Raw genomic sequence first — 14456 nt, 5'->3', positions numbered from 1 at the left:
TGGCAAAAGTGCCACTATAGATGGTCTATATGACAGCGCATACAGAAACAAGCGAATATTATGTATTTCTGCTATGGTTTGGTTCGGCCCGAAGTATAACAGGATAATCCTACTAATTAAAAAGACAAAGTCCTGACCAATCCGGTAATTTTTATCTAGTAGACTTACTGTCACGGTTCCATATCTCCCCCTAGACATGATGATGTGGGTATATTGTTCCGTTAAGTGGATTCTGCCGTCGACTGGCACAATTTATTGGCAGCGTACTTGTATTGCCCGGTTATCGGCTTTAACAAGTATCTCAGAACTATCTCCAATCTTACGGAACGTGGGGCTGAGCATCTGACACGTTACGATCCGAATCTTGAATAACTTCATTTGACCATATAAGGCCTTCGGGAAACTTCAAGGTTTGCCTTTGGACCCAGTCCGGTACCCAAGAAGGGACAAGTAAATGCCTTTTTGCTGTACCGCAACGCTAAAAGTTCTCATTTTCTTGGCACACGTGTAGTAGATGTGCAGCAATACCAGTGTAAACGGTCTGCACGGAAAGCATACAGTTCTGACAGAGCTTGTCGTAGACTAAACTCAGTACTCCGAATATCTTGTCACGGGGGTCCAGAAAATCATATCTGGATGATTGGAGCAGGACGTCAAAAAGCTTCCGTGGTGCAAGATCTTTTGAGTCATGATCCATTAACGGTGCTGGAATAGGGCCCCGAGGCAAGGCCTGAATTGCCAAAAACAAATTCAATTTGTCGGGCAAGTGAAAGCCCTTGATAGACCCAACTCTAGAGAAATAACGTCTATGGAAGAAGGACGTCCACGCTCTTCGTGAGTCTTAGTAACCGCTCGTTTGGTTTAATTAACTCAACAGCTTGCGGCACCATATCGGTTTCTGTCCAAGGTACTCCTACATATGCTATCAAGGCTGACGCAGACAGTATAATCTCGCATATCGGACCGACTTGGTGACTTTTTCATTTTCACTGCCATGGCCAATGCAAAGGCAGTGTATTAAAACAAGCCGGTCAGCGTCAACAAGTCTGATCTTTGGCAGTGCCGCCTCACAATTCCTTTGAACATAGGTGACATCCCATAATTTACCAACAAAAATCGGTTCCAGTGGTAACCGGTCACCGGCTTCGCCCACACCTGTATATGATAGTCTGTCATATTTTCGAACGGGAGAGGTCCTCAGGCGCGTCATTTTTAGGTGAAGATGAATCGGTACGTTGTGATCGTTGCTCTATATCAAATGCACTATTCGGATCTCGTCTTCTAACAAAACCTCCGGAAGAGTGGGCGTCTCTTCGAGACTAGGATGCTCATGTGGATTAGGGGCTTTGCTGCGAGACGATGGAGTCCCGATCTGTTGTGGGTCTTCTCCTGAGAGTTTGCCTTGGGTATAGTTTACAGTCTGTGGCCATTCGAGAGACTGAATTTTGGCATCGTCTCCAGGGATTGGAATGGACAATAGGTTTTGGACGACAGTTTCCGCTCTCGAGTGATGCCAAAGCAAGGCAATCAGGCCCACATCTGGCCGTCAGCAACTAGGATCATGCCAACGTTGCATTATGCTACGACAAATACAGACTAAAATCATCTTCGAGCGTTGTGATAAGGACAAAGCGACACGTTCATCTCCCCGCACGCGCCAACAAAGTGCGGCGGCGGGGAAGTCAGATCAGTGGAAGAAACATCGAAAAGGAAAAGCGGCAGGATGAGGCAAATAAGAGCACAAGATGCTGTCCGAAATACGCACTTTATAATGATCTCCCCTCGCCAAGCGGCCAGTATAATTCTCCCAAATATTGGTATACCATGCCAATCATGTATCCCAATACGGTATAGTGTCTATACAAAATCACCTGACTGCCATCCTGGCCTGTCGAACCCGCCGTAAATTTTCATCTACAGTCCGATCGAATTCATACAACAGCACAATAATATTAAATAAATAAATCTTCTATCCTCCCTAAATCCTCTGATCCTTCCTTCTTTCGGAACCATCATGTCCCAACCAAACAAAGACCTCCAAGCCCGCCGCGAAGCCGACTACGAGCGCTTCAAACACTACGCGGCGATGACATTTCTCGTCGCCTCGCCCGTCCTGATTGCCCTTCCACCACGAAAACTCGACCCCCTGACTGTCCTCCTCTCTACCGCTTGGTGCGTCTCCGCTAACCATGTGACGCGCGAACGTACGGGCCGGAGTATCGTGGAGCGCATTGAATCGCGGATCGCTTCCACGTCGTCCGTGGCAGGGGAGCTGCCAAGTGACCGGGCGCAGGAGATTCAGGCAACGCTGCGAGCAGCGCGGGATGCGCGGGTCCACGAGGGGAGTCTCGTGGGTGAAGAGTTGGAGAAGTTGAAGGCGAGACAGAGGCAGGAGAAAAGCATTTTGGAGCAGGTGTGGATGGGGAAGGAGACGGAGGGGTGGAAGGAGAGGAGACTGCGGGAGGAGCAGCAGGCATTGGATGAGGGGAAAGGGTATGGTGATTTGATTAAGGAGCATATCTGGGATGTGTGGACTTGGGGACAGAAGGATCAGGGTCAAGATCAGGGCCAGGATAAGAGCAGTGGGAAGGAGGACTGAAGGAGAACTGATGACTTCGTGGGGTCAGTTGGATGTGTATAGTATGTATGTTCATCATGTTGGCATTGTATATTATGAAGTTCATGTATATAGATAGGAATCAAGACCGAGCTGCGAATCCGCAACAAATTTCCGTCCAAGAGACGTATCACTTGGATCTTTCCCAGCTCATTGGTACCAGTCCAAGAAATTAGTATCTGCCAGCAGACTCGCCGCAGCCCCAATGCTGGGTGGGCTTTTGGGTAGAATATGATTAGTATCCACGAGGACAGAACCGAGGATCTCCAAAATAGTAATGGATGCAAGTAGAGCCTCCAAGATTCTTGTCGATGTTTTGAATCTAGTGAAGACGGTTATAAGAGTGATGTTTCTGGGTAATAAAGCCATCGAGCGAAGCTCCAACAGCCAGCCCATCTGCACAATCCCTTCCGGCCAGTATCTATTGCCCTGGCCCAGGATCAGAATAAGTCCCACCAGCGGCACGGGTTTAATATTCTTGGGATTAATATTCTCCTGGTACTTGACTTTTTCGAAAGTGGCGCTCAGTGAAACAAATTATTGAAAGGATTAGGTATCAAACCTCATTATGATGGCATTGGAATGGTTATCTGTCGACCAATACGGGTCAATATTACTGTTAGGAGATGAGATGAGATGTAAATATTCATTACCCGTCCCAGCCAATCTTTAATCTATGGCTATGCGGGAACCGCCCCGCCGCTATTGAGCAGCCCGGGCAATTATTGAGGCTTATTTGCATCTGTGGTTTTATAACAGGTCCATTACCTACTGCGCCCCCGGTATTCTGGAAAGACCACTAACATGAGTTCCCAGCACTTGCTAGTCTTGCACAGGATATTCTCTCAATTCCTGCCATTGGTGCTGGTGTTGAGAGGCTCGTTGATTCAGCGTGTGATGCTGTCATTACCGCCGCGGCTCCCTGAATCCTCGACTATTCAGGAACTTATGATGTTTATGTGCACAACTAAGTTTGATGTAGAAGAGGCACAGCTTGCATATTTACAGGAGTTTCTTACACGGCAAGAGCGGCACAGCAGATACGGGATAATATTGATCCAATTAGTGATAATGAGGAAGATAGCTCACCTGTTAATGTACAGCTTGTAGCACTAAGCAAGCGTGCATTAGGGAAACGGCGTAAAATCTGTGATTCTGAGCCAGAAGGTGAGGTAGATCATGAACTTGATGATGATAGTGATCACCCTTTGCCTGCAATGTCACAGGGAGAGAGTACGCAACTATGGGGCTCAGGGAGGAACCGTAAGAGGTCTCGCAGCGAGGATATGGCTTTGGGTACTATTAGTTATGTAAATAGAGCAATGTCAAGCAAAACATTATTTCCAGGTCTACATGCTGTAAGGAAAATACTGTAAATTACTAAATATTAGTAGTAAAATTGTAAGTTATGCAGGTCACGGGTGTTTCTATTTCGATTAGGGTTTGGGTCAAATGGGTACCCACTAGGTACCCATTATCGGCGTCTGCTTCGGAATACTCACCCATGAGTATCCAAAGACTACCCATTACCGGGCGGGTATGGGCCTGCCGAAGTCTACGACTTGACGAGAGAGAAGGGTGGATACGGATAGACGTGAAAGGCGAGGCAAGAGAAACAAGTAACCAAAAACAACAGAAGTTTAAACCAGTTAGCTAGTTGAGACCGTTCTGAGTCTAACTGACCTCGGACAAAAGGGGAAGGGAATCTAGTTGCACCTGATTCCATGTGCAGGCTCACATGCATTAACCAAAATGTGGAAGGTTCTGCAGTTAGGTCGACGGGAAATTTGGCTAGGACAAGTAGGGAGGATAGGAACTTAAAATTTTGGATAATATTAAGACACGTATCAGTGTGATTACTTCACGGATGAAATTCACGCCATCAGGGGAAAATGTTACCTTAATATGGAATCACATCTGGGTAATCCAAAGAACTGCACCAGCAACACTTGTTTCTATTCCAAGACAGACATACATCCATGTCAAATTTGGATCCACGGTCATAGGCGAAAACCCTACCGTGATCAAGGCACCTCCTGACACAGTTGAAAGATATACGGCCATAATTAATGATTTCATAGACTTGCGTGCTTTCTTGTACGCATACTCCACACCTGCTACCGATGCAAGGACTTCAGAAACAGCAAGTAATGCATGTGCAGGAACCTGAAGAAAGGTAGAGACTTGGTTAGGGCGTTTCCCATCCATGCAGTTCAGTGCTCGCGGGTGATCAAAGCAAGGAGGTGCAGCGTAAATAGCATTTTGAACGTAGGCGCCATATAGCATAGAAATCCCACAAATAAGGAACCCCACCGTCATTCTGCTCACATGGCTTATAGACGCTCCAAGGCACCGAAAGAAAGGGAAAATGACACGATCAAGTATCGGCAAAAGCATGAGGTTCGTCACAGGATTAATGGCTGTTAATATGTCATTCGAAATTCCGTGCGTTTCCATCGTAGCAGCTTGCGAGATAAAATTTGTTAGAAGCTGAGAATAAGCAGCCCAATAGAAATGATACAAGAATGGAACTATTCCCCATGCTAGAGGCAGAACTGATTGTCGCCATCCATAGCTGCTGCAATAAGAATTGTAACGTTCCAACGAGTCTTCCAAAAGGTTCCATCCAGGGCAATAAATGGCCTACACCAACGAAAGGCTTCTTGAGTAGGCCCTGGTGCAATAAACAGGAGACAAAAGGTTTCATTTTGCATCTCCAGTCGCCAGTAAGCTTGAGGGTCCACCTGTGAAAGATGATTAAGAAAAGAAGGTATTTTCTTAAATGATTCTCCCTCATCACCAAAAACCTGATTTTCAATCTTCTTTAGGGCACGCCAGGATTGTTTGTAGCTGATTTTATTACCATCCTGAAGCTCAGCATTGCGGATTTGACTTGGCTTTATCATATTGTATTTTTAGTTTTCGGAAAAGTCCTGATCCACTTTATCAACTCCTCCAACTCCTGAGTACCCTGGTGAATGTTTCTCGGATACAGATGGAAAAAGTGGCCGAAAAGCTAGGATAATTCGTCCTTGGAATTGATGTACAGGGTGGAAGTATGATTGATCCTGTCCCAAGCTTTGCGGCGTTGCCTAGCGCTGCAGGAAAGGAAGTATGATTGACCGTTGATAGATATAATAGGGTAAGGAAAGGGAACATTTTTGGAAAGCTCGACTGCTTAGTTAGTGCCTAGTAAAATTATAGATAGCCTTAGGAACCCAAGCCGTCCTAACCTTGCATTTCCTGTCTGCAATCGATAAGTGTAGGAGTAGCCCCTAATCGGTCTCTCAATCTGATCCGGGGTATTCACCTACGTCCATCTTCACAGAGTTCAGTCGAGCACGAAGATTAGGTGATTTGAATTGCGTTTCCCCTCAGAGGGGATTTGAATAAACTGCTATAAGAGCACAGTGACCAGGGCTGTCCATTTCCTCATAGAGAAAGAGGGCTCCACAATATGGGTTAGCTTGTAGTATTATCTCATCCAACTGAACGGGAATCTCGTCGATTCTGGAGATAAGACAACTGAGATGGAGAAAGGTCACTCAAGGTTAAAAGGCCCTTATTCGTTCTATCCATCTACTTGGAATGATAAGAAGTGGAAAAGTACCTCCTTATCCATTTGCCTTAGCATTTAATGTCCCTACTTTATAAGCCTTATCATGGCTACTTTGTTGGTCTCTTGTCTGCGATGTACTTCTTAGTACGCAAACTAGCATTGCAGAATTAGCATTGGTATCGAGTTTTTCTCTATACGGCCTTAATGATAAATCTTGCTGGCGCTTTTACAAGACGTATTATCCTAAAGTCTCTGTCTCTTTTTCCGGTAGGAGGATTTTACCCAGGACAGGAGTCAGCAGACACTTCATCAATAAAATTCACTGCACTAAAATGGTACCGACCTGGTTAGGCTAGGTAAATCTTCTGACATTCTGACATTTTTGTGTTTGAACGAGGGCATGCTGTTGCTCTGCAATATGTAAGAGACAAAAAAGACAACGCACGAAACCAGCTCAGTAATGCAATGCTAAATGATAAAGGATGCACCTGAAACTGGACTAGGTTCTTTTGTAGATGGCCCTAGTTTCATGTTGGATCCATATATTTCCTCTGGATAATGTACTCTAACGCGGATGCGAAAGTGTCAATGGATCCGCGAAGTGGTCGCCTGCCAGGCTCATTCAGGAATCTGGCATTACATCTCGCACTCCTGTCCAGACCTAGACTATTGGATATCAAGCCCGACCAAGCGCCAATTGGTATTTTGATTTTGATACAGTGTGAAATGCTATTGGTGGTAAGTCTGCTGGGGGTGTCAGATACACCTTTACGTTAACAAGGTTGTCTACATCCCGTATCGGAAGATTGAGAGTCTCCGTTGTAGGAGGGGACCGTTGATTCTAATTAACGTATATTAGTTATAGCACATCAGGAGAAACCGGTACATGCTTACATTCGCTGCCAGTGTCCTTCCAGCCATATAAAGTCGTTGATATTTGAGCCTTATGCGGCCTAACAGGACCACTTCTCTTGTTGCGGTTCTAAAACATGTATAGTGTAGTATTTGTTTCGGGGCCTGTGAGGTATCAAAATTGACAAATTATATACCTGTTGATCATGGTGCCCAATAAATCAGTAGGAAAAAGATTACCAGTAATGAAGATCGTCGAAGAGAACTCTAACCACTTATCTCTAGTATGACTTGGAGAAAAAGATGTTCGGCGGATGTTGGATGGGACAATAAATAGTGTAGAATATTTGCTAAAGTGGCTCTTTCCATGATATTAATTGAGTTACGATGGTGTTAGGTAATAAAAAAATTTATTAATAGAATGATGAAGGGGAATAAATAATGATATGATGATGAATAATGGGAAGCTGTAGATGAATATTGGAAGTCACGAGGATCGAGAAAGGCAGGCGTCTGTCGGCGTACTAACAGAACTATAAGACGATACTAATGAGTTGCTCCTGATATAAATACCTCATGAGAACCAAGTCTGTATTTCGTTTAGTTCGATTTGAAGTGAATCAGGGAGGTGACTGGATCTTATGAATATAGCTATTACCTACCTGAAGAGTGATACGAATACAATTACGCTTGTTGCTATAATGCCGTCTACATTTCAACGATGTGAGAGGCGAAAGACACTTCATTCATAGCACATGATGAATCAAACTAGTCGATGCAACTAATTCTGGGTATCATTCAAACACAAAAATGCGGTCCCCCCATTCGGGCTAAATGAAGATGATCAAGGGAAACTTCCTGGCCACATCCTTTTGTCTTATGTGTGCGAGGTAAAAACCTTAATCAGGACGGCAGAATACAGGAAATTTCAAGTAGTCCCTTTTTGGACGACAATATTTTGAGTGGCTCTTTTCGTCCGACTCTTTTTCTCAAACCTCAGTTTTCTTTGTTCCCGATATACCTACCAAGCGACCGTAGGCATTTCCAAGTTCAATCCCTCCACGAGATATCCTGAGCCCGGAGGCTTTACCAAATTTCTTTCCTCCACTGCATACCCTGAGCCCGAAGGCTGAACAGCATATCTGATGAAGCTGTTTAATGAGGAGCATCGGCCATGATAACGTCATGGTCGGCATCCAACGCCGGGTGTTTGGCCCGTTTCTGGGAAAGTGATCTTGCGAGTGCCTCGATAATCGAGATCATTGGATGTTCACTAGGGGGATATGCATCACGCATTTCCACCTCAGGGACGGGAGATGATTCGATGGTAGCGTCTGCAGAAACGTCTGTCTTGTCAGTACCGTCATTGCGGGGCCCAGTTGGAGCATATGTCTCTCGTCGGTCGATAGGAATGTCCACAGGTCTCTTGGCCTAAGAAATCGTTAGCACGTAGACATGCTAGGAGAGAAAGAGGAACCCACGATATTTGTTGTGGGGTCGTTTCGCCGGATGAAGTGGGATGGTTCACGAGGGCGTTTATTCACTCCTCGTGACATTGGTGGTTGCGATGGCAGACGAGGCTGCCTTTCGGTCTAGACAGAATGTTAACTGTGTCTCTACTAGTTATAGTGAGGGGTTATTTGTATACTTACTTGTTTGCGGCCGGAGCCACCAGTGCAGGATTTCACACCCTGAGGTTTCATAGTGGACGTTTTTCGAGAGAGTTTGTGGACACCGTTGCCCGAGATGGAGTTTCTCGGGCTGATTTTTTTGAACGAAGGCATGCTCTTCCTTCGAAGGAGAAAGAGGGGCAGAGAGAGATGCTTGTTTGAATGGGAAGGTTGAAATATGATATGTTTGGTTTTGAGGTTTGTATGCAATGGTTTTGTTTGGTTTTTAAAAATGCAGTTTGGCCCCTTTTTGAGACCAGGGAGAAAGAGAAAAAGAGAATTGACGGATGTTGAGGGCTATTTCATAGGTCACTCTGAACCTCAACGACATAATGACCGAACGTGTCAAAATGATCTGTTATCGAGTATTGATTTCGTAGTATATGTCAGGCGAGAGGAGTGTATAATTCAAGGCATATTGAGCCCGCAGTCTCTGTTGGGCCGGAACCACTGTTCCTGGTCCACGGACGTTTGACTTTAAATTGACTGCGGCGGATCAACGCATTACATGTGTGACCGTTATTGTGCATGTGTGACTCCCTCGGAAAGCCATATTTTCTATAGAGGGCATATCAAGACGGTCATCCGAATGGTCACAGGGCTTTCCTGCCATACTTGATGTAAAAGTTATCCTCTCACTCCAGCTCGTCCTCTTTGCCCTTCTCTTTCCTCCAGACATCGGACTTCCGGATATATATATACATATATCAAAAAGGTGTATTATAGCCTAGAGTTGCATCCCAAACTCCTCCCTTTGAAATGCAAACCTTGGCTTTCTTCCGTGGCTTTGAGGGACTTCCTGGAGAAGCGTTCCATTTGACAGAAGATGTCAAAACGGCGTATTTTCACCTAAGACTGCATTCCAAACACCCCATGCGAAATGTCAACTTTAGCTTTCTTGCGCGGTTTTGACACATTTCCGGGAGAAGTGCTTCCATTTGACGTGAGACTGCCCCGTTTCCTCTTCTCTGGCTTGGAATGTCGCTTTTTGCGCTGCTCTTCTTTGAGCTTCAAACGGCGCTGGACCTCTGCAGAGATGTCTTCAGTTTCCATTGAAACTGGCGTTACATTTCTCACATCCTCATCACCTCCCGGTAGTGAAACGTCAAGCCTTTTCTGTTTATGAGCACGTAGCATTTCAGCGGATGACATGTCATCATCGTAGCGGGATGCCGCTTCGTTTGATTCTACTAACACTCGTTTCCTCCGTTTCGGCCGGACCGGTGCAGGGGCCTCACCCATTCGGCATGATGATGTCGCCGTTGCCGATGGGGAATCGGAAGAGTTAGTAGGGGATAGATCGGGCGCCGTCCCAAACGCACCACTACTTCCTATTCCAGCATTAGCCCCGTCTAGGTACTAAGGTCTCCGTTCCCCTGCCTTTTTCTCTCTCTCTTGGCGCGTATTGAAAGAGACAGGGTGCCTTAAACTTACTTGATCTTTGCTAATGAAAACGAACAGATCAGCACATTAAACAACACACACCACCGTTAAATATTAACAGATCAACTTACCATCTGAGTCTTCAGAACCTTAAATTGAGTGATCATTTTATTTGTTTTCTCAACCATCGTAGAAATCATCCGAAAGGTCTCCCCCTCCCTCGCGAGATTACTCTTTACCGTAGACAACATTTCCAAGTGCGATGTAAGAACGGAATCATGTCGCGAGCAAAGCTATTGGCAACAAGGCCAATTAGCAATCGATTCGGTAGTGTAGTATACCTCTACATCGCCTGACTCGTGTAGCTACCAAACTCACCTCGGGCCATGAATACTGCGTCCCACCTGCAGTATCCATAGGATTCGTATTACGCTCGTTTCCCTCATCATCTTCCACGGTCGCATTCAGCGACGGCCGGACACCGGTGGGGAGCATTGCGAGAAGAGTTGTTGTAGTAGAACTTGCGGTTGGAATTAGGACGGGAAGCTCTGTGATCGGCGGACACGTCAAGTGCCACCATGCCAAGAAAAGCTAATGAACGCCTTGGCCAACAATATTCAGGAGGCTTTTTCTGAGTAGCGCCACTGCATACATAATACAGTGTCGTTCCGGCCTAATAACTAATCCTTGCCAACTGGAAACTCTCACTATTAATCTTTATTCAAGTTCTACCTACGCAAACTAGATGACATAATGCCGTTAAACAGGATGCCCGTGACCAATCCGTGCATCTTCTCCAGTACGCCATGCAAGAAATGTCCCAGAGAATCTCAAACTGTGGTTGTTATACAATATCCGTCCCAAAGACGCCATTTAGTTACCACGCACCAGCGTCAAAATCGAATCTGGACACTTCCTTCTGTGCATCCTCGACGTCTTTTTTGGCTTTCATGCGCATATAGAAAATGGGGCAGTCTCTCGACGAGCAAATCACCTCGCAATGCAAACTACCTTGACATCGCTGGCATTGGGTCCACAGCCGTCCAAAACGGACCTCCAAATCCGATACTTTGTTCAAAGATCGAGTATATAACTCGCCAAGGCGAGGTCGACAGTGCTCACAGACAGCCCCAGCCATTTCCTCCTTGCTAGATAGGGGCTTTTTGCATCCCAGACATGTCTCTGTCTTTTTGGCGAACTTCATAAGTCCACCCATAGTCGGTGCTGCCACAGAGATGGATCTAGTGTGTTCACCGGTGAGGAGCTGGCTGGCTTTCTTCTCTCCAAGTATGGGCTCGAAGATCCGACCAAGGGGATTCGCAAGTTGGTTATCCAAGTAGTACTTGGTATCGATGGGGATGTTATTCTCGAGGACATATATCGGATCCTCTGACTTCTCATAGTTCTTCGATCCTCCAGCGCCTTTGACGATGACGTATGCAACGCGGTCACCAAGGGTAGGTGCAGAGCCTGCATCACGTTTTCGCATGCGCTCTGCAAGCTCGACGTGGGCTTGCTTGGCTGTATAGTCGGACTTGGAAAGGGCTTTAGTGATGACCAACTTTGACATATCAATTCTGTTTTGCAACAGGTCTGATATCGTGTCCTTAACGTAACTACATGCAATTCGTTAGGAATCCTGTAAGAAATTAGAAAAAGGGGAGATACATACTCTTGGGCACCATCCAGGTCCCTGTCAATCAAGATTCGATTCAGTACCGTCTCAATGACATTCTGTACCAGCAAGCAGTTGTCTCGGCGCACAGTCTCAATACCCTTGGTGTCCATCTTATCGAACTTTTTCGGATTGGTCCAGTACAGACCTGCATATCTCTTTTTGTTAATCAGGAGATACGGGAAGTAAACCTTTTCGAACTCCAGTTTAATCGGCTTAATGAATTTTGAGGATACATATCCTGCAGCTTCTTGGCCTAGCTTCATAGCCTCCTCGAGTTCAGTAACGCCAAATTTCACCATGACTGAATCCGTGTCGCCATATATGACTTTGGCGTCATGGGAGTAGCCGTTCGCAATGGTGTACCTTGCTTCCACCTCCTGCTTCGTTTTTTCAATCATTTGGCGCCCATAACTAGTCGTGCTACTGGCAATGGGAAGACAAGGTAATTTCCCAACTGTTGCACCAGTAAGACCGTAGACACTGTTAGCACTAATTTTCAGAGCAAGCTGTCTTCCATTTAAAACGGCTTTTTTGAATGGATCGGTTTCGACCGCCAGCTCTTTCTTTGCTCGTTTTCTCGCCATGAGGAGCTCTTCCAGAATCTGTGACAAAAGGCCCTTGCGAACTTTCGTTGTACAAAACATATCTCCATTTGGTGTGACAATGTAGTCCTCATCTTTTTTCAACTGAAGCTTCTCGACCTTAGCTTTATTCAGTAATGTTGTGTAACATAGGTTATGAGCCTGAATGATAGAAGGGTACAGAGATGCGAAATCGAGAGTAGCAATAGGTACACCATAGTACCCACGTATCGGCTCAATGACCGTTGCACCCTCATAGTCTTGCTCGTCTGTCGCTTTTGCGTTTGGTATGACAAGCTGCTGTTCCAGAGCCTTGCGGAACAGTTGGCTGAGGAATTTGACTTGCTGTCCACGTGAGAGCAGGAAATTGAACGGAACCCCGGTGACTCTTGCCATTTCGGTATAATTGACAAGACACATGAGCTTATCCATTAGGCGTTGTGGCAAATAAGCATCTTTCAAGCAATAAACTGCTAAACGTCGCCTCGAGTCTGGCGTTCCATTATACAGTTCAGTGATCATGGTGTGGTGGACATCCTCCTTCTGCTCTCCTAAAAATTCGTAAGAAACAGAGTTAAGGGTATAGCTCCGCAAATGGTAGTCTCTCTGCACCAGTTGGAGAAGATCCAATTGGATTCTTCCATTTGTGTTCGTTGCTTTGGATTCGCGGTTGCCCATTTGCTTACTGGAAAAGTTCGCGTCTTTGGCCTGCGACTGAAGTCCATTCACCCTGGTCCAGTAAGGAAACCCACTGCACTTCAAGTATTTCGCCCGTTCTAAGAGGTAGGGGAAATCAAAGTTCGCAATATTGTACCCAATGATCACATCGGGGTCAACCTTTTCAACGAAGTCGCGCCATGCCATAAGCATTTTCTCTTCCTTTTGAAATTCCAGGATTTGGGTATTGACAATCAGGCTACACGTGTCCAACACAAAGACGTTCCGGATAAATGGTTTTGACTCTCCATAACGCGTCACCACGTTGGCGATTTGAATGACGGGGTCTTCGTTTGGCTCAGGGAATATACCCTTACGCCCGGCACACTCAATGTCAAAGGACAGAATACGCAACGGTGCCATTTTAGCCCAATCCCCGTTAGGAGGATGAGAAACCAAGCCATGGTAATCCACGCTCGCCTCTATCTGGCAATTCGAGACCTTCTCTTGAGGATTAAACAGTCGGTAGTCTCCCGCTTTAGCCTCAACCCACGACATACCAGAAATGTCCGTGTCAATCATAAATCTCAACAGGTATTGAATGTTGTCAAAGGTAGGAATTGAATCGGTTGAAATGTCCCACAGTCCTTTGTAATTGAAGCTTGAAGCCGTATTTTCGAGGGCGCTTCGAACTTTAGAGATATACCTCGGCTCGGTAACTGTAATCTTCAAGTACCAGCTCTTCTGGTTGCCTTGGAATCCGTATATATTCTCTCTCATAGCAAGCTGAACCGACTGGATAGTTGGTTGGAATTGGCCGAGCTTGCTTTCCAGAAAGGCCCGATAAGGTTCGCAGTCATCCTTTGTGAAATTCACCGGTGCAGCAATATAGAGGTAGTGCTGAAATCCTGTAACATGAAGCAGGACCGATTGGCCAGTCTATTTCAAATGTTAGATACCGACCACAGATGGCTCAGATAGTACGAGCAATACCTCAGTGACGCCAAAAAGTCTGACAGCTGTCTTCCCCATTAATGTTCCCTCTTCAGCATCGATCTGTTGAAAGCAGATGTTTTCTTTCGTTGGGTCGAATTCACCCAAAGGTGGTCGTTCCCATTGTTGATCCTTTTCCGAATTGCTGTCCTTTAACCCGCTAATGTCTTGGGTTAACTTCTCCAGGACCTCCTCCTCGAACTGGCTCTTCTGCGGCTGGCTTGATCCAACCACTCTTCGCTGGCTATTCTGCGATGAAGGGTTCGTTTTAACAGGAGGTCCGGTGTCTAGTTTCCGCTTCTTCATTGAACTAGGCGTCGCCAGGATACTGCGGGCGTTATTTGTTGCATCGCTCAAAACCCGCTTCTGCGGTACAGCTTCAGTCATGGCGAGGACTCATTAAATACAAGGCAGAATAATCGAATAGCAAAGATGCAGCTAACAAACAAGCTATGAAAAGAAAACG

General features: G+C 45.8%; 4 protein-coding genes across 4 annotated transcripts; 1 reads left to right on the top strand and 3 right to left on the bottom strand.

The window, feature by feature from the left end:
- Positions 1-2014: 2014 nt before the first annotated feature.
- On the top strand, positions 2015-2599 carry ATNIH1004_004063 (uncharacterized protein; the record flags this gene model as incomplete). Its single annotated transcript, XM_033568735.1, has 1 exon — positions 2015-2599. One exon carries the CDS (start codon positions 2015-2017, stop codon positions 2597-2599), a length of 585 nt encoding a protein of 194 aa, XP_033427541.1.
- Positions 2600-8183: 5584 nt separating this feature from the next.
- Positions 8184-8731, bottom strand: ATNIH1004_004062 (uncharacterized protein; the record flags this gene model as incomplete). Its single annotated transcript, XM_033568734.1, has 3 exons — positions 8184-8459; positions 8510-8620; positions 8681-8731. The coding sequence occupies 3 exons, from the start codon at positions 8729-8731 to the stop codon at positions 8184-8186; spliced, it is 438 nt and encodes a 145-aa protein (XP_033427540.1).
- An 816-nt stretch (positions 8732-9547) lies between these two features.
- On the bottom strand, positions 9548-10576 carry ATNIH1004_004061 (uncharacterized protein; the record flags this gene model as incomplete). Its single annotated transcript, XM_033568733.1, has 4 exons — positions 9548-10029; positions 10133-10142; positions 10213-10374; positions 10460-10576. 4 exons carry the CDS (start codon positions 10574-10576, stop codon positions 9548-9550), a joined length of 771 nt encoding a protein of 256 aa, XP_033427539.1.
- Positions 10577-10958: 382 nt separating this feature from the next.
- Positions 10959-14377, bottom strand: POL3 (DNA-directed DNA polymerase delta POL3; the record flags this gene model as incomplete). The annotated part of the gene is made up of 3 exons (XM_033568732.1): positions 10959-11697; positions 11754-13936; positions 13991-14377. The coding sequence occupies 3 exons, from the start codon at positions 14375-14377 to the stop codon at positions 10959-10961; spliced, it is 3309 nt and encodes a 1102-aa protein (XP_033427538.1).
- Positions 14378-14456: the final 79 nt, after the last annotated feature.

The sequence above is a fragment of the Aspergillus tanneri genome (assembly GCF_003426965.1).
Source record: "Aspergillus tanneri strain NIH1004 chromosome Unknown AapTan_3_pilon_pilon_pilon, whole genome shotgun sequence".
Classification (NCBI taxonomy): Eukaryota; Fungi; Ascomycota; class Eurotiomycetes; order Eurotiales; family Aspergillaceae; genus Aspergillus; species Aspergillus tanneri.
This window is presented reverse-complemented; position numbering and strand designations above follow the sequence as displayed.